This window comes from Procambarus clarkii, chromosome 85, assembly GCF_040958095.1.
Source record: "Procambarus clarkii isolate CNS0578487 chromosome 85, FALCON_Pclarkii_2.0, whole genome shotgun sequence".
Lineage (NCBI taxonomy): Eukaryota > Metazoa > Arthropoda > Malacostraca > Decapoda > Cambaridae > Procambarus > Procambarus clarkii.
The window spans coordinates 11,213,684-11,235,714 of record NC_091234.1 but is presented as its reverse complement, the minus strand read 5'-3'; the positions used below and the strand labels follow the sequence as shown (position 1 = coordinate 11,235,714).

The 22,031-nt window shown below is 49.5% G+C and overlaps 1 protein-coding gene across 1 annotated transcript in view; it reads right to left on the bottom strand.

The window, feature by feature from the left end:
* LOC123746675 (uncharacterized) overlaps window positions 1-22,031 on the bottom strand; it is a 151,376-nt gene that overhangs the window by 71,828 nt on the left and 57,517 nt on the right. Inside the window, exons 7-8 of the mRNA XM_069316841.1 lie at window positions 20,776-20,929; window positions 13,291-13,431 (exon numbers count right to left, since the gene is read on the bottom strand). Of these exons, the coding sequence (XP_069172942.1) occupies window positions 13,291-13,431; window positions 20,776-20,929 (295 nt within the window). The remainder of the gene's footprint in view (window positions 1-13,290; window positions 13,432-20,775; window positions 20,930-22,031) is intronic.

The following is a 22,031-nucleotide window of genomic DNA, read 5'->3' as shown; positions in this document are numbered from 1 at the left end:
ACACACCTCCCCCCCCCACGGTCACCACCCCCACACACCTCCCCCCCCACGGTCACCACCACCACACACCTCCCCCCCCCACGGTCACCACCACCACACACCTCCCCCCACGGTCACCACCATCACACACCTCACCCCCCCCCCCCACGGTCACCACCACCACACACCTCCTCCCCCACGGTCACCACCACCACACACCTCCCCCCCACGGTCACCACCACCACACACCTCCCCCTCACGGTCACCACTACCACACCTCCCCCCACCACGGTCACCACCACCACACACATCCCCCCCACGGTCACCACCATCACACACCTCCCCCCCCCACCACGGTCACCACCACCACACACCTCCCCCCCACGGTCACCACCATCACACACCTCCCACCCACGGTCACCACCACCACACACCTCCCCCCCCAAGGTCACCACCACCACACACCTCCCCCCCACGGTCACCACCACCACACACCTCCCCCCACGGTCACCACCACCACCACACACCTCCCCCCACGGTCACCACCACCACACACCTCCCCCCCACGGTCACCACCACCACACACCTCCCCCCCACGGTCACCACCACCACACACCTCCCCCCCACGGTCACCACCACCACACACCTCCCCCCCACGGTCACCACCACCACACACCTCCCCCCCACGGTCACCACCACCACACACCTCCCCCCACGGTCACCACCACCACACACCTCCCCCCCACGGTCACCACCATCACACACCTCCCCCCCCCACGGTCACCACCATCACACACCTCCCCCCCCACGGTCACCACCATCACACACCTCCCCCCCCACGGTCACCACCATCACACACCTCCCCCCCACGGTCACCACCACCACACACCTCCCCCCCACGGTCACCACCATAACACACCTCCCCCCACGGTCACCACCACCACCACCACACACCTCCCCCCCCACGGTCACCACCACCACACACCTCATCCCCCACGGTCACCACTATCACACACCTCCCCCCCACGGTCACCACCACCACAAACCTCCCCCACCACCACGGTCACCACCACCACACACCTCCCCACCACGGTCACCACCACCACACACCTCCCCCCACGGTCACCACCATCACACACCTCTCCCTCCCCCAACGGTCACCACCACCACACACCTCCCCCCCACGGTCACCACCACCACACACCTCCCCCCCACGGTCACCACCACACACACCTCCCCCCCACGGTCACCACCACCACACACCTCCCCCCACGGTCACCACCATCACTCACCTCCCCCCCCACGGTCACCACCACCACACACCTCCCCCCCACGGTCACCACCATCACACACCTCCCCCACCACGGTCACCACCACCACACACCTCCCCCCCACGGTCACCACCACCACACATCTCCCCCCACGGTCACCACCATCACACACCTCCCCCTCCCCCCACGGTCACCACCATCACACACCTCCCCCCCCACGGTCACCACCACCACACACCTCCCCCCCACGGTCACCACCACCACACACCTCCCCCCCACGGTTACCACCATCACACACCTCCCCCCCCCCACGGTCACCACCACCACACACCTCCCCTCCACGGTCACAACTATCACACACCTCCCCCTCCCCCCACGGTCACCAGCATCACACACCTCCCCCCCCCACGGTCACCACAACCACACACCTCCCCCCCACGGTCACCACCACCACACACCTCCCCCCCACGGTCACCACCATCACACACCTCCCCCCCACGGTCACCACCATCACACACCTCCCCCCCCACGGTCACCACCACCACACACCTCCCCCCCCCACGGTCACCACCCCCACACACCTCCCCCCCCACGGTCACCACCACCACACACCTCCCCCCCCCCACGGTCACCACCACCACACACCTCCCCCCCACGGTCACCACCACCACACACCTCCCCCCCACGGTCACCACCACCACACACCTCCCCCTCACGGTCACCACTACCACACCTCACCCCACCACGGTCACCACCACCACACACATCCCCCCCACGGTCACCACCATCACACACCTCCCCCCCCACCACGGTCACCACCACCACACACCTCCCCCCCCCACGGTCACCACCATCACACACCTCCCACCCACGGTCACCACCACCACCACACACCTCCCCCCCCAAGGTCACCACCACCACACACCTCCCCCCCCCAAGGTCACGACCACCACACACCTTCCCCCCACGGTCACCACCACCACACACCTCTCTCCCGCACGGTCACCACTACCACCACACACCTCCCCCCCACGGTCACCACCACCACCACACACCTCCCCCCACGGTCACCACCACCACCACACACCTCCCCCCACGGTCACCACCACCACACACCTCCCCCCCACGGTCACCACCGCCACACACCTCCCCCCCACGGTCACCACCACCACACACCTCCCCCCCACGGTCACCACCACCACACACCTCCCCCCCACGGTCACCACCACCACACACCTCCCCCCCACGGTCACCACCACCACACACCTCCCCCCCACGGTCACCGCCATCACACACCTCCCCCCCCACGGTCACCACCATCACACACCTCCCCCCCCACGGTCACCACCATCACACACCTCCCCCCCCACGGTCACCACCATCACACACCTCCCCCCCCACGGTCACCACCACACACCTCCCCCCCACGGTCACCACCACCACACACCTCCCCCCACGGTCACCACCACCACACACCTCCCCCCCACGGTCACCACCACCACACACCACCCCCCCACGGTCACCACCACCACACACCTCCCTCCCACGGTCACCACCACCACACACCTCCCCCCCCACGGTCACCACCACCACACACCTCACCCCCCCCACGGTCACCACCATCACACACCTCACCCCCCACGGTCACCACCACCACACACCTCCCCCCCCCACGGTCACCACCACCACACACCTCCCCCCCACGGTCACCACCACCACACACCTCCCCCCCACGGTCACCACCACCACACACCTCCCCCCCCACGGTCACCACCACCACACACCTCCCCCCGATCACGGTCACCACCACTACACACCTCCCCCCCACTGTCACCACCATCACACACCTCCCCCCCACGGTCACAACCACCACCACACACCTCCCCCCCACGGTCACCACCACCACCACCACACACCTCCCCCCCACGGTCACCACCACCACCACCACACACCTCCCCCCCACGGTCACCACCACCACACACCTCCCCCCCACGGTCACCACCACCACACACCTCCCCCCACGGTCACCACCATCATACACCTCCCCCCCACGGTCACCACCACACACCTCCCCCCCACGGTCACCACCACCACACACCTCCCCCCACGGTCACAACCACCACACACCTCCCCCCCCCCACGGTCACCACCACCACACACCTCCCCCCCCCACGGTCATCACCACCACACACCTCCCCCCCCCACGGTCACCACCACCACACACCTCCCCCCCACGGTCACCACCATCACACACCTCACCCCCCCACCGGTCACCACCACCACACACCTCCCCCCCACGGTCACCACCACCACACACCTCCCCCCCACGGTCACTATTACCACACACCTCCCCCCACCACGGTCACCACCACCACACACCACCCTCCCACGGTCACCACCACCACACACCTCCCCCCCCACCACGGTCACCACCACCACACACCTTCCCCCCCACCACGGTCACCACCACCACACACCTCCCCCCCCACCACGGTCACCACCACCACACACCTCCCCCCCCACCACGGTCACCACCATCACACACCTCCCCCCCACGGTCACCACCACCACACACCTCCCCCCCACGGTCACCACCACCACACACCTCCCCCCCACGGTCACCACCACACACCTCCCCCCCACGGTCACCACCACCACCACACACCTCCCCCCCACGGTCACCACCACCCCACACCTCCCCCCCACGGTCACCACCATCACACACCTCCCCCCCCCACGGTCACCACCACACACCTCCCCCCCACGGTCACCACCACCACACACCTCCCCCCCACGGTCACCACCACACACCTCCCCCCCACGGTCACCACCACCACCACACACCTCACCCCCACGGTCACCACCACCCCACACCTCCCCCCCCACGGTCACCACCATCACACACCTCCCCCCCCCCCCCACGGTCACCACCACACACCTCCCCCCCACGGTCACCACCACCACACACCTCCCCCCACGGTCACCACCATCACACACCTCCCCCCCCCACGGTCACCACCACACACCTCCCCCCCACGGTCACCACCACCACACATCTCCCCCCACGGTCACCACCATCACACACCTCCCCCTCCCCCCACGGTCACCACCATCACACACCTCCCCCCCCACGGTCACCACCATCACACACCTCCCCCCATGGTTACCACCATCACACACCTCCCCCCCCCACGGTCACCACCACCACACACCTCCCCCCCACGGTCACCACTATCACACACCTCCCCCTCCCCCCACGGTCACCACTATCACACACCTCCCCCTCCCCCCACGGTCACCACCATCACACACCTCCCCCCCCCCCACGGTCACCACCACCACACACCTCCCCCCCACTGTCACCACCACACACCTCCTCCCCCCCACGGTCACCACCACCATGTTACGTACCCCTATAAGATACGTAAGTAAATAAATTAATATGTACATTTATAATTGTGTGTAAATTACAAGTATGTATATTGATATATTTATATGTTCTATGCAAAAGTAATTTCATGTTACAGTGTTGGCGTTAGGCCCAACGTATCGTGGGAATGATTGTTTTATTTCTTTGTGTGCTCAGTTTTCCCACGGGAACTTATAATTTATATGTGATCATATGTGGGTAACAGAGGTGAATAATAGAGTGAACTGTATCTGGCAAATTGTCGTGGGATAGTCCGTTGCTGGGTGAGCATGCCATTATTCCCCTCTGTATGCGTATTTTAATTACTATGTAAAGAAATAATTACCTTATTTTTGTATATCAATATGTATTAATTATTCATTAAGTTAATTTAAGATTACTCTTGTCACAATGTATTGCTCCATTGTTGAAATAATAAATATTGTAACTTTGGCAAATTGTTCGCGGGGCAAGGCAATGTTTTTGACTCCTGCGTTATTGTTATTCAGTAGCTGATCCGTTATTGTTATTCAGTAGCTGATCCGGAGCCAGAGAGTTAGCATCTGGTGGAGTTAAGTTATACATTTTTGTTCTGTCATAGCCATACATATAATAATATTAATTTAATGTCTGGAAGATACAGTGATATTTTTAATGTGATATATTGTGACCAAATAATCATCTGTTTGCTATTGAGATTTATGTAATATATATCTATATAAGATTTTATATCTATTCTTTCAGTCCTAAAGGAAGATTTTTATTAACGTGCTCATTACTTATCAAGGGGTTATACTGGTGCCCCGCTCTTGTGAACAGCAGTTTTTTAGTAACCCTAGACCTTTTTGTTGTTAGCTGTTTCAGGGTCACGAGCCGTAACGTACGATAGGTAACAAAGAGTTATAGGGGCCTGTGCCAGGAAATATTGTTCCCATTTAAACTTAACTGTGCTAATCTAACCTTGCCTTCCTAGGTACCAGTGTGTCAAGTGTCTGTGTGTTTCTTAAGAACTATTCCATGTGCCAAGCAAGCCTTCCTGTGTGTCAAGTAACAACGTTTCACGATTTTGAGGTAAGTCATCCTGCATATTTTGTTGTGCAGTGAGGCCAAGCGAATTTTCAGTGTGGTGACAATTTTACAGTGAAGTGTAGTGCAGTGCCATTGTTTTAATTATTGTTGTGAATCAAGTGCCAAGTGTTAGTAACGATGGAGGAGAAAGTTGTATCGTTGTTGGCTCACCCAGACTTTGAAGGGATTCAGAGCCTTAAAAAGACTGAGTTAATACAAATGGCAAATCATTTGGATTTGACCGCCAACAATAGAATGGTTAAAGCCCAAATTGTGAAAGTCATTGTGACACATTTTGTTGAGAATGGGGAGTTAGAAGAAGAAATTCTGGAGGAGTTAAAAGAGGAGTCGAGTGATCAGATGACGTTAAAGCGTCTTGAGTTAGAAGCGCAAATAGCCAATGCTAAGCTTGAAGCTCAAAAAGAACAGAGAATATTAGAACTTGAAGCTCAAAAAGAACAGAAAATATTAGAGGCTGAAGCTCGTCAAAGAGAGATTGAAGCTCAACAGCAACAGCAAATATTAGAGGCTGAAGCTCAGCAGAGGGAGCTTGAGACAAGGCGTTTAGAAATTGCGGCACAAAACCAGAGAGGTTTAATTGAGTTGCAACTAGAAGCCACAAAGAAGCAACAATTAAGAGATTCAACAACAAATTGCTGACACTAACTTAAGGCTTGAAACACAGCGTATGGCAGCTGGGCATGGAAATACTAGTAATGTTTCAACAAAGTGATAATAATCCCATAAGGATGAATAAGTATATAGAGTTGCCCAAGTTCAATGAGGAGGATCCTGAGGTTTTCTTTGCACATTTTTATAAAATTGCCATCAGTATGAACTGGTCAAGGGATCAGTGGGTAGCCATTATGCAGTCTCAATTTAAGGGGCGTAGTCAGGAGGTTTTTACATCCCTACCTGACGCTCATAGTTTTGATTACGAATTTGTAAAGAAAAGCATCTTAAATGCGTATCAATTAAATCCAGAGGCACACAGGCAGAAGTTTCCGAACCTAAGGAGGGCAAGTGATCAGACAATAGCAGATTTTACTCGTCAGAAGACGAATTTTTGCAACAGATGGTTAAAGTCACTTTCAGTCACTGAGTTTGATGCTCTAAAGAATCTTCTCATCATGGAAGAAGTATTGTCATGTCTCCCAGACAAGTTGTCTACTTTTATGGCAGAACAAAAGAATGTAACAGATATTTATGAGCTGTCAAAGCTCGCTGATGAGCACGAGTTGTTGACTAAGGCCCAATTTACGGCCACTTCACCTAAGCCTAGTCGTAGAGTAAATTATAATGCTCACAGAACTCCTTATCAGTATAAGTCTCCTGGTGCGACAGTTACTCCCGTGAACTCTTCTCTTACTAACCCTAAGATTGTTACTCCATTGCCAGGATCATCTAAGCCTAGTAATGCTAATTCTACACCGGCAGTTGGTTCTACCAGTGTGTCCACTGTCAAGTATTGTACACATTGTAAGAGAAGGGGACATGTGATTTCTTCATGTTTTAGCTTGCATCCTGAACTACGGCCAACTGGTCTTATTATGAGTAAAGGATTGCAACCTATTAATTCTTCATGTATTACAGTCAGTCCCAATTGGATGGCTGAATTTAAACCATATATTTCCACAGGTACCTTATTATGTAATAATGGTAGACATAAGACTGTTCAATTACTCCGTGATACTGGAGCTTCACAGTCTCTTATTACCCAGAATGTACTTGCGGATGTTGACACCCGAGATCTTGGTGAAGTTGTGCTTCTCCAAGGTATTGCAGGTAGTGTGCAACAGGTGTCCTTAGTGCAAGTTAACCTTGATTCTAACTATACTTCAGGATGGTGTAATGTTGGTGTAAGTAAACAACTGCCCATTCCTGGGGTAGACATTATTCTAGGTAATGATTTTGGCAACCGAAAGGTTGTAGGGCCCAAGTGTCCCATCATGTTAACTAAACCCAATAATGTATTAGCTCAACCAGAAGCAGATGATGATATTATTTACCCTGCTTGTGTTGTAACTAGATCAATGGGACAAACAGGTGAGAGTAATCCTGTCTTCACTGAGGTTGCTGTTCCCAAGACCAGGACCCCTTCAGTAAAGGAGTGGGAGGTGGATTTTGAGGATTCCTTTATGACTCGACTGGATAATGAGAGTGAGGCCGTAGTAGAAGCCCCGCCGAACCTAAACCACAAGGAAAGTGAAGGTGAGGAGGCTGAACTATCTGTACCTTGCCCGCTTGTCTCGAGTGAACCAGTTGTCGAGAGTGAGGCCGAAGTAGCTATGACTCCATTTTATTCTGATCGATCGGGAAAAGAGATCAAGCTACTAGGTTCTCGCCCGCTCGCTGCTGAGTCTGAGTCATTGCCCTTAAGTGTTGTACAGACTACTGATCCTAGTTTAATTAAGTGTATTTCTGAGGCTCCTGATAGTGTTGATGCATTGGAGGAAGGGACGGGTTTCTTCTTCAAGGATCGACTTCTGATGAGAAGGTGGAGACCCAAGGGCACTCCCTCTTCAGATGATTGTGAGATTAGAACCCAACTCGTTGTCCCCAATGAGTATCGTAGGCAGGTCCTGCAGGCTGCACATGACGACTCCATGGGAGGTCATCAAGGTATCGCCAATATGTACCATAAGATATGTAAATATTTTTTCTGGCCTAAGTTAAAGAAAGACGTGGTCAGATATTGTCATAACTGTGTACCCTGTCAAATTGTTGATAAACCAAATCAATCTGTACCTAGAGCACCATTGCAACCTATTGTAGTTCCTGATGAACCTTTTACTCATGTTGTAATTGATTGTGTAGGTCCTTTACCTAAGACTAAATCGGGTAACATGTTTTTGTTCACTCTCATGTGTATGACTACAAGATTTCCTGAAGCTTATGCTCTACGGAATACCAAAGCTCATAATCTCATCAAGTGTCTTGAAAGATTCTTTTCGTTGTTTGGAATGCCTAGAGTTATTCAGAGTGACAATGGGGGAAATTTTGTTTCTAAAGTTTTCAGAACTTTTTGCGAATCCCGAGGGATTCGGCACAAATTATCCAGTCCATATCATCCACAAAGCCAAGGTGGGCTTGAACGTTTCCACCAGACCTTAAAACAAATGTTGAGGACAACCGGAGAAACTCATCCATGTAATTGGGATGAGAATCTTCCCTTTGTGTTGTTTGCTGCTAGAAAAGGGCTACAAGAGTCATTGGGCTGTTCACCTTTTGAACTTGTGTTTGGTCACCAAGTAAGAGGTCCTCTAAAAATGCTACAAGAAAAGTTGTTGGGAGATGTCTCTGTTCATCAGAGTGGATTGTACTTGAGTGAGGTCAAGGACAAGTTGTGTCGGGCTCGTGAGTTGGCGAAAGAACATCTGGGAAGGACTCAACAAGCCATGAAAGTAAGATATGACAAGAAGTTCAAGGCTAAGCTCAGGTCGTTTGATGTCGGAGATTTGGTGTTGGTGTTGAAACCTCGTATGGGGACTTCCATGTCCCATAAGTTCGCAGGACCCTACCAAGTGGTGGAAAAGGTGGGAGACCTAACTTATAAACTAATTAACCCTAATCTTTCAGAACCCCAAATGACTGTGCACATTAACAGATTAAAAGCTTATGTTGGACCTGGTGTAGTAGGTTGTTTTAGTCGGGAAGAGTCACCACCTGAGGATAATTGTAATGAGGGACATGATGTTAATATTCAACTTCTCAGTTCCAGTTCCAATGGCAGGGAGATGCTATGTCATTTACAGGAGGAGCAACGTGATGAGTTCCAGGTTCTGCTGGACAACCATACATCTCTGTTTGGGGAGGTTCCCACACAGACCCACCTCATCACACACGACATTCAGCTCCTGGACAGCACACCCATTCGACAACATCCGTACCGAGTGAATCCCGAAAAGAGGAAAATTATACAAGCAGAAGTGGAATATCTGCTCCTGCATGATTTCATTCGGCCAAGTCAAAGTACTTGGAGCTCTCCGTGTTTGTTAGTGCCAAAACCAGATGGAACCTGGAGATTGTGCGTGGATTACAGGAAACTGAACAAGCGCACTACTGTGGACGTTTTTCCTTTACCCTTGTTGGAGGAATGTATTGAGTCCATAGGACATGCCGAATATGTAAGTAAGCTTGATTTGTCAAAAGGGTACTACCAAATCCCATTAACAGAGTATGCTAGGGAGGTTACTGCTTTTGTTACACCTGACGGTGCGTATGAATTTAATGTCATGCCATTCGGTTTGAGAAATGCACCTGCTACTTTTCAAAGACTCATGAATTTCTTACTCAAGGATGTGCCAGATTGTAGGGCCTACCTTGATGACATTGTTTTGTACAGTAAGAATTGGGCGGATCATCTCTTAGGCCTTAAGAACTTGTTTACTGTGTTGCAAACCGCAAAGTTAACCATAAATATGAATAAGTGTAGTTGGGCAAGAGGTACAATAACTTATCTTGGACACGAGGTAGGGCAAGGTAAGATTATTCCCTTACAAGATAAGATTCAATCCATTGTGGACTACCCAGTGTTAACCAATAAGAAAGGAGTCCAACGGTTTATTGGTATGTGTGCATACTATAGGCGTTATTGTAGAAATTTTTCCACAGTGGCTGCTCCTTTGACAAATTTGTTACGCAAGCAAGTAAAGTTTCAGTGGACACAAGATTGTCAGAATGCTTTTCAGAACCTAAAGGGCATATTGTCCACATCACCTGTTCTTGCTAGTCCCCAATTTGATAAACCTTTCATATTACACATTGATGCGTCAGATGTTGGAATAGGTGCTGTGCTTATTCAAGTTGGTTTAGATAAGATTGAGCATCCTGTGTATTATTACTCTAGAAAATTTAATGCAGCTCAGAAGAATTATTCCGTGGTAGAAAAGGAGGCGTTGGGTCTTATATTGTCAATTAAGAAGTTTGAGATTTACTTGTCAGGAAACAGTGTTAGTATTTACAGACCACAACCCCCTTATCTTTATAAATATGATGAAAGTCAAGAACCAACGAATTCTGCGCTGGTCATTGTTTTTGCAGGAATTTAATGTAGAAATCAAACATATTCCAGGCAGGCAAAATGTTATTGCTGATGCTTTGTCAAGAAGTTTTGATGTACCATAAATGAAATGTTTCTTTTTACTTAACATTTTTACTTCGAAAAAAATGCCATTGATCTTCAATCCATTGCATTTTTTTTCTTGGAGGTGGAAGTGTTACGTACCCCTATAAGATACGTAAGTAAATAAATTAATATGTACATTTATAATTGTGTGTAAATTACAAGTATGTATATTGATATACTTATATGTTCTATGCAGAAGTAATTTCATGTTACAGTGTTGGCGTTAGGCCCAACGTATCGTGGGAATGATTGTTTTATTTCTTTGTGTGCTCAGTTTTCCCACGGGAACTTATAATTTATGTGATCATATGTGGGTAACTGAGGTGAATAATAATTGAGTGAACTGTATCTGGCAAATTGTCGTGGGATAGTCCGTTGCTGGGTGAGCATGCCATTATTCCCCTCTGTATGCGTATTTTAATTACTATGTAAAGAAATAATTACCTTATTTTTGTATATCAATATGTATTAATTATTCATTAAGTTAATTTAAGATTACTCTTGTCACAATGTATTGCTCCATTGTTGAAATAATAAATATTGTAACTTTGGCAAATTGTTCGCGGGGCAAGGCAATGTTTTTGACTCCCGCGTTATTGTTATTCAGTAGCTGATCCGGAGCCAGAGAGTTAGCATCTGGTGGAGTTAAGTTATACATTTTTGTTCTGTCATAGCCATACATATAATAATATTAATTTAATGTCTGGAAGATACAGTGATATTTTTAATGTGATATATTGTGACCAAATAATCATCTGTTTGCTATTGAGATTTATGTAATATATATCTATATAAGATTTTATATCTATTCTTTCAGTCCTAAAGGAAGATTTTTATTAACATGCTCATTACTTATCAAGGGGTTATACTGGTGCCCCGCTCTTGTGAACAGCAGTTTTTTAGTAACCCTAGACCTTTTTGTTGTTAGCTGTTTCAGGGTCACGAGCCGTAACGTACGATAGGTAACACACCACACACATCCCCCCACGGTCACCACCACACACCTTCCCCCCACGGTCACCACCATCACACACCTCCTCCTCCCCCCACGGTCACCACCACCACACACCTCCCCCCCACTTTCACCACTACCACACACCTCCCCCCACGGTCACCACCACCACACACCTCCCCCCCACGGTCACCACCACCACACACCTCCCCCCCATGGTCACCACCACCACACACCTCCCCCCACGGTCACCACCATCACACACCTCATCCCCCACGGTCACCACCACCACACACCTCCCCCCATGGTCACCACCACACACCTCCCCCCCCCCCACGGTCACCACCACACACCTCCCCCCCCCACGGTCACCACCATCACACACCTCCCCCCCCACGGTCACCACCATCACACACCTCCCCCCTACGGTCACCACCATCACACACCTCCCCCCACGGTCACCACCAGCACACACCTCCCCCCCACGGTCACCACCACACACCTCCCCCCACGGTCACCACCATCACACACCTCCCCCCCACGGTCACCACCATCACACACCTCCCCCTCCTCCCACGGTCACCACCACCACACACCTCCCCCCACGGTCACCACCATCACACACCTCCCCCTCCCCCCACGGTCACCACCACCACACACCTCCCCCCCACGGTCACCACCATCACACACCTCCCCCTCCTCCCACGGTCACCACCATCACACACCTCCCCCCCACGGTCACCACCACTCACACCTCCCCCCCACGGTCACCACCACACACCTCCCCCCCACGGTCACCACCACCACACACCTCCCCCCCACGGTCACCACCACCACACACCTCCCCCCCACGGTCACCACCACCACACACCTCCCCCACACGGTCACCACCACCACCACACACCTCCCCCCCACGGTCACCACCACACACCTCCCCCCACGGTCACCACCATCACACACCTCCCCCCCCACGGTCACCTCCATCACACACCTCCCCCCCCACGGTCACCACCATCACACACCTCCCCCCCCCACGGTCACCACCATCACACACCTCCCCCCCCCACGGTCACCACCACACACCTCCCCCCCACGGACACCACCACACACCTCTCCCCCCACGGTCACCATCACACACCTCCCCCCTACGGTCACCACCATCACACACCTCCCCCCACGGTCACCACCACCACACACCTCCCCCCCACGGTCACCACCACACACCTCCCCCCACGGTCACCACCATCACACACCTCCCCCCCCCCACGGTCACCACCACACACCTCCCCCCCACGGTCACCACCACCACACACCTCCCCCCCACGGTCACCACCACCACACACCTCCCCCCACGGTCACCACCACACACCTCCCCCCCCACGGTCACCACCACACACCTCCCCCCACGGTCACCACCACACACCTCCCCCCACGGTCACCACCATCACACACCTCCCCCCCCCCCACGGTCACCACCACTTACCTTCGCCTCCCAGCCCGCAGCGACTGACCTTGTTAAAGCAGCCTTGGGACCTCCAATCTTTTATCACAGTTTGATTGTAGTCGATATTCAGGTAGGTGTAGTGAAGCTCCGCCATCTCCCTCAGTGCTGTTGGGCAGTAGGGAGTGGGATCTGGGGGAGTAGGAGACGCATGCCTATGTTAGTGTGTTATGTGATGACTAGGTAGGTCAGTGTGTTATGTGATGACTAGGTAGGTCAGTGTGTTATGTGATGACTAGGTAGGTCAGTGTGTTATGAGATTAGCAGGTAGGTCAGTGTGTTATGAAATTAGCAGGTAGGTCAGTGTGTTATGTGATGAGCAGGTAGGTCAGTGTGTGATGTGATGAGTAGGAAGGTCAGTGTGTTATGTGATGAGCAAGTAGGTCAGTGTGTTATGTGATGAGCAGGTAGGTCAGTGTTATGTGATGAGCAGGTAGGTCAGTGTGTTATGTGATGAGCAGGTAGGTCAGTGTTATGTGATGAGCAGGTAGGTCAGTGTGTTATGTGATGAGCAGGTAGGTCAGTGTGTTATGTGATGAGCAGGTAGGTCAGTGTGTTATGTGATGAGCAGGTAGGTCAGTGTTATGTGATGAGCAGGTAGGTCAGTGTGTTATGTGATGAGCAGGTAGGTCAGTGTGTTATGTGATGAGCAAGTAGGTCAGTGTGTTATGTGATGAGCAAGTAGGTCAGTATGTTATGAGATTTGCAGGTAGGTCAGTGTGTTATGTGATGAGCAGGTAGGGCAGTGTGTGATGTGATGAGTAGGAAGGTCAGTGTGTTATGTGATGAGCAAGTAGGTTAGTGTTATGTTATGACTAGGTAGGTCAGTGTGTTATGAGATTAGCAGGTAGGTCAGTGTGTTATGTGATGAGCAAGTAGGTCAGTGTGTTATGTGATGAGCAAGTACGTCAGTGTGTTATGAGATTAGCAGGTAGGTCAGTGTGTTATGTGATGAGCAAGTAGGTCAGTGTGTTATGTGATGAGCAAGTAGGTCAGTGTGTTATGACATTTGCAGGTAGGTCAGTGTGTTATGTGATGAGCAGGTAGGGCAGTGTGTGATGTGATGAGTAGGAAGGTCAGTGTGTTATGTGATGAGCAAGTAGGTCAGTGTGTTATGTTATGACTAGGTAGGTCAGTGTGTTATGAGATTAGCAGGTAGGTCAGTGTGTTATGTGATGAGCAAGTAGGTCAGTGTGTTATGAGATTAGCAGGTAGGTCAGTGTGTTATGTGATGAGCAAGTAGGTCAGTGTGTTATGTGATGACCAAGTACGTCAGTGTGTTATGAGATTAGCAGGTAGGTCAGTGTGTTATGTGATGGCTAGGTAGGTCAGTGTGTTATGAGATTAGCAGGTAGGTCAGTGTGTTATGTGATGAGCAAGTAGGTCAGTGTGTTATGTGATGAGCAAGTACGTCAGTGTGTTATGAGATTAGCAGGTAGGTCAGTGTGTTATGTGATGAGCAGGTAGGTCAGTGTGTTATGTGATGAGCAGGTAGGTCAGTGTGTTATGAGATTAGCAGGTAGGTCAGTGTGTTATGTGATGAGCAAGTAGGTCAGTGTGTTATGTGATGAGCAGGTAGGTCAGTGTGTTATGTGATGAGCAGGTAGGTCAGTGTGTTATGTGATGAGCAGGTAGGTCAGTGTGTTATGTGATGAGCAGGTAGGTCAGTGTGTTATGTGATGAGCAGGTAGGTCAGTGTGTTATGTGATGAGCAGGTAGGTCAGTGTGTTATGTGATGAGCAGGTAGGTCAGTGTGTTATGTGATGAGCAGGTAGGTCAGTGTGTTATGTGATGAGCAGGTAGGTCAGTGTGTTATGTGATGAGCAAGTAGGTCAGTGTGTTATGAGATTAGCAGGTAGGTCAGTGTGTTATGTGATGAGCAGGTAGGTCAGTGTGTGATGTGATGAGTTGGAAGGTCAGTGTGTTATGTGATGAGCAAGTAGGTCAGTGTGTTATGTGATGAGCAAGTAGGTCAGTGTGTTATGTGATGAGCAGGTAGGTCAGTGTGTTATGTGATGAGCAAGTAGGTCAGTGTGTTACGTGATGAGCAAGTACGTCAGTGTGTTATGAGATTAGCAGGTAGGTCAGTGTGTTATGTGATGACTAGGTAGGTCAGTGTGTTATGAGATTAGCAGGTAGGTCAGTGTGTTATGTGATGACTAGGTAGGTCAGTGTGTTATGAGATTAGCAGGTAGGTCAGTGTGTTATGAGATGAGCAGGTAGGTCAGTGTGTGATGTGATGAGTAGGAAGGTCAGTGTGTTATGTGATGAGCAAGTAGGTCAGTGTGTTATGTGATGAGCAGGTAGGTCAGTGTGTTATGTGATGAGCAGGTAGGTCAGTGTGTTATGTGATGAGCAGGTAGTTCAGTGTGTTATGTGATGAGTAGGTAGGTCAGTGTGTTATGTGATGAGCAGGTAGGTCAGTGTGTTATGTGATGAGCAAGTAGGTCAGTGTGTTATGTGATGAGCAAGTAGGTCAGTATGTTATGAGATTTGCAGGTAGGTCAGTGTGTTATGTGATGAGCAGGTAGGGCAGTGTGTGATGTGATGAGTAGGAAGGTCAGTGTGTTATGTGATGAGCAAGTAGGTCAGTGTGTTATGTGATGAGCAGGTAGGTCAGTGTGTTATGTGATGAGCAGGTAGGTCAGTGTGTTATGTGATGAGCAGGTAGGTCAGTGTTATGTGATGAGCAGGTAGGTCAGTGTGTTATGTGATGAGCAGGTAGGTCAGTGTGTTATGTGATGAGCAGGTAGGTCAGTGTGTTATGAGATTAGCAGGTAGGTCAGTGTGTTATGTGATGAGCAAGTAGGTCAGTGTGTTATGTGATGAGCAGGTAGGTCAGTGTGTTATGTGATGAGCAGGTAGGTCAGTGTGTTATGTGATGAGCAGGTAGGTCAGTGTGTTATGTGATGAGCAGGTAGGTCAGTGTGTTATGTGATGAGCAGGTAGGTCAGTGTGTTATGTGATGAGCAGGTAGGTCAGTGTGTTATGTGATGAGCAGGTAGGTCAGTGTGTTATGTGATGAGCAGGTAGGTCAGTGTGTTATGTGATGAGCATGTAGGTCAGTGTGTTATGTGATGAGCAGGTAGGTCAGTGTGTTATGTGATGAGCAAGTAGGTCAGTGTGTTATGAGATTAGCAGGTAGGTCAGTGTGTTATGTGATGAGCAGGTAGGTCAGTGTGTGATGTGATGAGTTGGAAGGTCAGTGTGTTATGTGATGAGCAAGTAGGTCAGTGTGTTATGTGATGAGCAAGTAGGTCAGTGTGTTATGTGATGAGCAGGTAGGTCAGTGTGTTATGTGATGAGCAAGTAGGTCAGTGTGTTACGTGATGAGCAAGTACGTCAGTGTGTTATGAGATTAGCAGGTAGGTCAGTGTGTTATGTGATGACTAGGTAGGTCAGTGTGTTATGAGATTAGCAGGTAGGTCAGTGTGTTATGTGATGACTAGGTAGGTCAGTGTGTTATGAGATTAGCAGGTAGGTCAGTGTGTTATGTGATGACTAGGTAGGTCAGTGTGTTATGAGATTAGCAGGTAGGTCAGTGTGTTATGAGATGAGCAGGTAGGTCAGTGTGTAATGTGATGAGTAGGAAGGTCAGTGTGTTATGTGATGAGCAAGTAGGTCAGTGTGTTATGTTATGACTAGGTAGGTCAGTGTGTTATGAGATTAGCAGGTAGGTCAGTGTGTTATGTGATAAGCAAGTAGGTCAGTGTGTTATGAGATTAGCAGGTAGGTCAGTGTGTTATGTGATGAGCAAGTAGGTCAGTGTGTTATGTGATGACCAAGTACGTCAGTGTGTTATGAGATTAGCAGGTAGGTCAGTGTGTTATGTGATGGCTAGGTAGGTCAGTGTGTTATGAGATTAGCAGGTAGGTCAGTGTGTTATGTGATGAGCAAGTAGGTCAGTGTGTTATGTGATGAGCAAGTACGTCAGTGTGTTATGAGATTAGCAGGTAGGTCAGTGTGTTATGTGATGAGCAGGTAGGTCAGTGTGTTATGTGATGAGCAGGTAGGTCAGTGTGTTATGAGATTAGCAGGTAGGTCAGTGTGTTATGTGATGAGCAAGTAGGTCAGTGTGTTATGTGATGAGCAGGTAGGTCAGTGTGTTATGTGATGAGCAGGTAGGTCAGTGTGTTATGTGATGAGCAGGTAGGTCAGTGTGTTATGTGATGAGCAGGTAGGTCAGTGTGTTATGTGATGAGCAGGTAGGTCAGTGTGTTATGTGATGTGCAGGTAGGTCAGTGTGTTATGTGATGAGCAGGTAGGTCAGTGTGTTATGTGATGAGCAGGTAGGTCAGTGTGTTATGTGATGAGCAGGTAGGTCAGTGTGTTATGTGATGAGCAAGTAGGTCAGTGTGTTATGAGATTAGCAGGTAGGTCAGTGTGTTATGTGATGAGCAGGTAGGTCAGTGTGTGATGTGATGAGTTGGAAGGTCAGTGTGTTATGTGATGAGCAAGTAGGTCAGTGTGTTATGTGATGAGCAAGTAGGTCAGTGTGTTATGTGATGAGCAGGTAGGTCAGTGTGTTATGTGATGAGCAAGTAGGTCAGTGTGTTACGTGATGAGCAAGTACGTCAGTGTGTTATGAGATTAGCAGGTAGGTCAGTGTGTTATGTGATGACTAGGTAGGTCAGTGTGTTATGAGATTAGCAGGTAGGTCAGTGTGTTATGTGATGACTAGGTAGGTCAGTGTGTTATGAGATTAGCAGGTAGGTCAGTGTGTTATGAGATGAGCAGGTAGGTCAGTGTGTGATGTGATGAGTAGGAAGGTCAGTGTGTTATGTGATGAGCAAGTAGGTCAGTGTGTTATGTGATGAGCAGGTAGGTCAGTGTGTTATGTGATGAGCAGGTAGGTCAGTGTGTTATGTGATGAGCAGGTAGTTCAGTGTGTTATGTGATGAGTAGGTAGGTCAGTGTGTTATGTGATGAGCAGGTAGGTCAGTGTGTTATGTGATGAGCAAGTAGGTCAGTGTGTTATGTGATGAGCAAGTAGGTCAGTATGTTATGAGATTTGCAGGTAGGTCAGTGTGTTATGTGATGAGCAGGTAGGGCAGTGTGTGATGTGATGAGTAGGAAGGTCAGTGTGTTATGTGATGAGCAAGTAGGTCAGTGTGTTATGTGATGAGCAGGTAGGTCAGTGTGTTATGTGATGAGCAGGTAGGTCAGTGTGTTATGTGATGAGCAGGTAGGTCAGTGTTATGTGATGAGCAGGTAGGTCAGTGTGTTATGTGATGAGCAGGTAGGTCAGTGTGTTATGTGATGAGCAGGTAGGTCAGTGTGTTATGAGATTAGCAGGTAGGTCAGTGTGTTATGTGATGAGCAAGTAGGTCAGTGTGTTATGTGATGAGCAGGTAGGTCAGTGTGTTATGTGATGAGCAGGTAGGTCAGTGTGTTATGTGATGAGCAGGTAGGTCAGTGTGTTATGTGATGAGCAGGTAGGTCAGTGTGTTATGTGATGAGCAGGTAGGTCAGTGTGTTATGTGATGAGCAGGTAGGTCAGTGTGTTATGTGATGAGCAGGTAGGTCAGTGTGTTATGTGATGAGCAGGTAGGTCAGTGTGTTATGTGATGAGCATGTAGGTCAGTGTGTTATGTGATGAGCAGGTAGGTCAGTGTGTTATGTGATGAGCAAGTAGGTCAGTGTGTTATGAGATTAGCAGGTAGGTCAGTGTGTTATGTGATGAGCAGGTAGGTCAGTGTGTGATGTGATGAGTTGGAAGGTCAGTGTGTTATGTGATGAGCAAGTAGGTCAGTGTGTTATGTGATGAGCAAGTAGGTCAGTGTGTTATGTGATGAGCAGGTAGGTCAGTGTGTTATGTGATGAGCAAGTAGGTCAGTGTGTTACGTGATGAGCAAGTACGTCAGTGTGTTATGAGATTAGCAGGTAGGTCAGTGTGTTATGTGATGACTAGGTAGGTCAGTGTGTTATGAGATTAGCAGGTAGGTCAGTGTGTTATGTGATGACTAGGTAGGTCAGTGTGTTATGAGATTAGCAGGTAGGTCAGTGTGTTATGAGATGAGCAGGTAGGTCAGTGTGTAATGTGATGAGTAGGAAGGTCAGTGTGTTATGTGATGAGCAAGTAGGTCAGTGTGTTATGTGATGAGCAGGTAGGTCAGTGTGTTATGTGATGAGCAGGTAGGTCAGTGTGTTATGTGATGAGAAGGTAGGTCAGTGTGTTATGTGATGAGCAGGTAGGTCAGTGTGTTATGTGATGAGCAGGTAGGTCAGTGTGTTATGTGATGAGCAAGTAGGTCAGTGTGTTATGTGATGAGCAAGTAGGTCAGTATGTTATGAGATTTGCAGGTAGGTCAGTGTGTTATGTGATGAGCAGGTAGGGCAGTGTGTGATGTGATGAGTAGGAAGGTCAGTGTGTTATGTGATGAGCAAGTAGGTTAGTGTGTTATGTTATGACTAGGTAGGTCAGTGTGTTATGAGATTAGCAGGTAGGTCAGTGTGTTATGTGATGAGCAAGTAGGTCAGTGTGTTATGTGATGAGCAAGTACGTCAGTGTGTTATGAGATTAGCAGGTAGGTCAGTGTGTTATGTGATGACTAGGTAGGTCAGTGTGTTATGAGATTAGCAGGTAGGTCAGTGTGTTATGTGATGAGCAAGTAGGTCAGTGTGTTATGTGATGAGCAAGTACGTCAGTGTGTTATGAGATTAGCAGGTAGGTCAGTGTGTTATGTGATGAGCAGGTAGGTCAGTGTGTTATGCGATGAGCAGGTAGGTCAGTGTGTTATGAGATTAGCAGGTAGGTCAGTGTGTTATGTGATGAGCAAGTAGGTCAGTGTGTTATGTTATGACTAGGTAGGTCAGTGTGTTATGTGATGAGCAGGTAGGTCAGTGTGTTATGTGATGAGCAAGTAGGTCAGTGTGTTGTGAGATTAGCAGGTAGGTCAGTGTGTTATGTGATGAGCAGGTAGGTCAGTGTGTGATGTGATGAGTTGGAAGGTCAGTGTGTTATGTGATGAGCAAGTAGGTCAGTGTGTTATGTGATGAGCAAGTAGGTCAGTGTGTTATGTGATGAGCAGGTAGGTCAGTGTGTTATGTGATGAGCAGGTAGGTCAGTGTGTTATGTGATGAGCAGGTAGGTCAGTGTGTTATGTGATGAGCAAGTAGGTCAGTGTGATGTGATGAGCAGTTGTTACTGATCATCAACAGGACTGACCTGGGGACATGTTTGGGGCAGCAGTGGTTACTGATCATCAACAGGACTGACCTGGGGACATGTTTGGGGCAGCAGTGGTTACTGATCATCAACAGGACTGACCTGGGGACATGTTTGGGGCAGCAGTGGTTACTGATCATCAACAGGACTGACCTGGGGACATGTTTGGGGCAGCAGTGGTTACTGATCATCAACAGGACTGACCTGGGGACATGTTTGAGGCAGCAGTGGTTACTGATCATCAACAGGACTGACCTGGGGACATGTTTGAGGCAGCAGTGGTTACTGATCATACACTAACCTGCGGGGGTTTTTCGCGCAAGTCTCACCACCCATGGAGAGGTAAAGTGTTTCCTTCTTCAGGTATGGGTACTCGTCCGTCTTCGTACGGTACGTGCCTCTATCAGTGTCTGAGGCGAGGAAGCAGTCGTTATGTTGGCCGATCCTCGCTACCTGCCCCCACAACGGTACACTGATCAGTTCTTCAGGCACTCTCACTCAACGATGTATATATATTATATATTTAATATCAAGTAACAATATTGTTTTATGTTAATATTACTGAAGATCTGTCTGACAATGAGTGAGATAGTTGTTGATGTCCGACCAAGTGACTCTGGTCTGCACTAGCTACTGTTGTATACACTAGTGATTGTTGTCTGCACTAGTGATTGTTGTCTGCACTAGTGATTGTTGTCTGCACTAGCTACTGTTGTCTGCACTAGCTACTGTTGTATGCACTAGTGATTGTTGTCTGCACTAGTGATTGTTGTCTGCACTAGTGATTGTTGTCTGCACTAGTGATTGTTGTCTGCACTAGCTACTGTTGTCTGCACTAGCTACTGTTGTATGCACTAGTGATTGTTGTCTGCACTAGTGATTGTTGTCTGCACTAGCTACTATTGTCTGCACTAGCTACTGTTGTATGCACTAGTGATTGTTGTCTGCACTAGTGATTGTTGTCTGCACTAGCTACTGTTGTCTGCACTAGCTACTGTTGTCTGCACTAGTGATTGTTGTCTGCACTAGTGATTGTTGTCTGCACTAGTGATTGTTGTCTGCACTAGTGATTGTTGTCTGCACTAGCTACTGTTGTCTGCTCTAGCTACTGTTGTCTGCACTAGTGATTGTTGTCTGCACTAGTGATTGTTGTCTGCACTAGTGATTGTTGTCTGCACTAGCTATTGTTGCCTGCACTAGTGATTGTTGCCTGCACTGGTGATTGTTGCCTGCACTGGTGATTGTTGTCTGCACAAGCGTTTGTTGCCTGCACTGGTGATTGTTGCCTGCACTAGTGATTGTTGTTTGCTCTAATGATTGTTGTCTACACCAGTGATTGTTGTTTGCATTAGGTATTGATTGCTGCACTAGCTATTGTTGTCTGCACTAGTGTTTGTTGTCTGCACTAGTGATTGTTGTCTGCACTACCTATTGTTGTCTGCACTAGCAATTGCTGTCTGCACTACCTATTTTTGTCTGCACTAGTTATTGTTTTCTACACTACCTATTGATGTCTGCACCAGTGATTGTTGTCTGTGGGAACCGACCTGTGAGA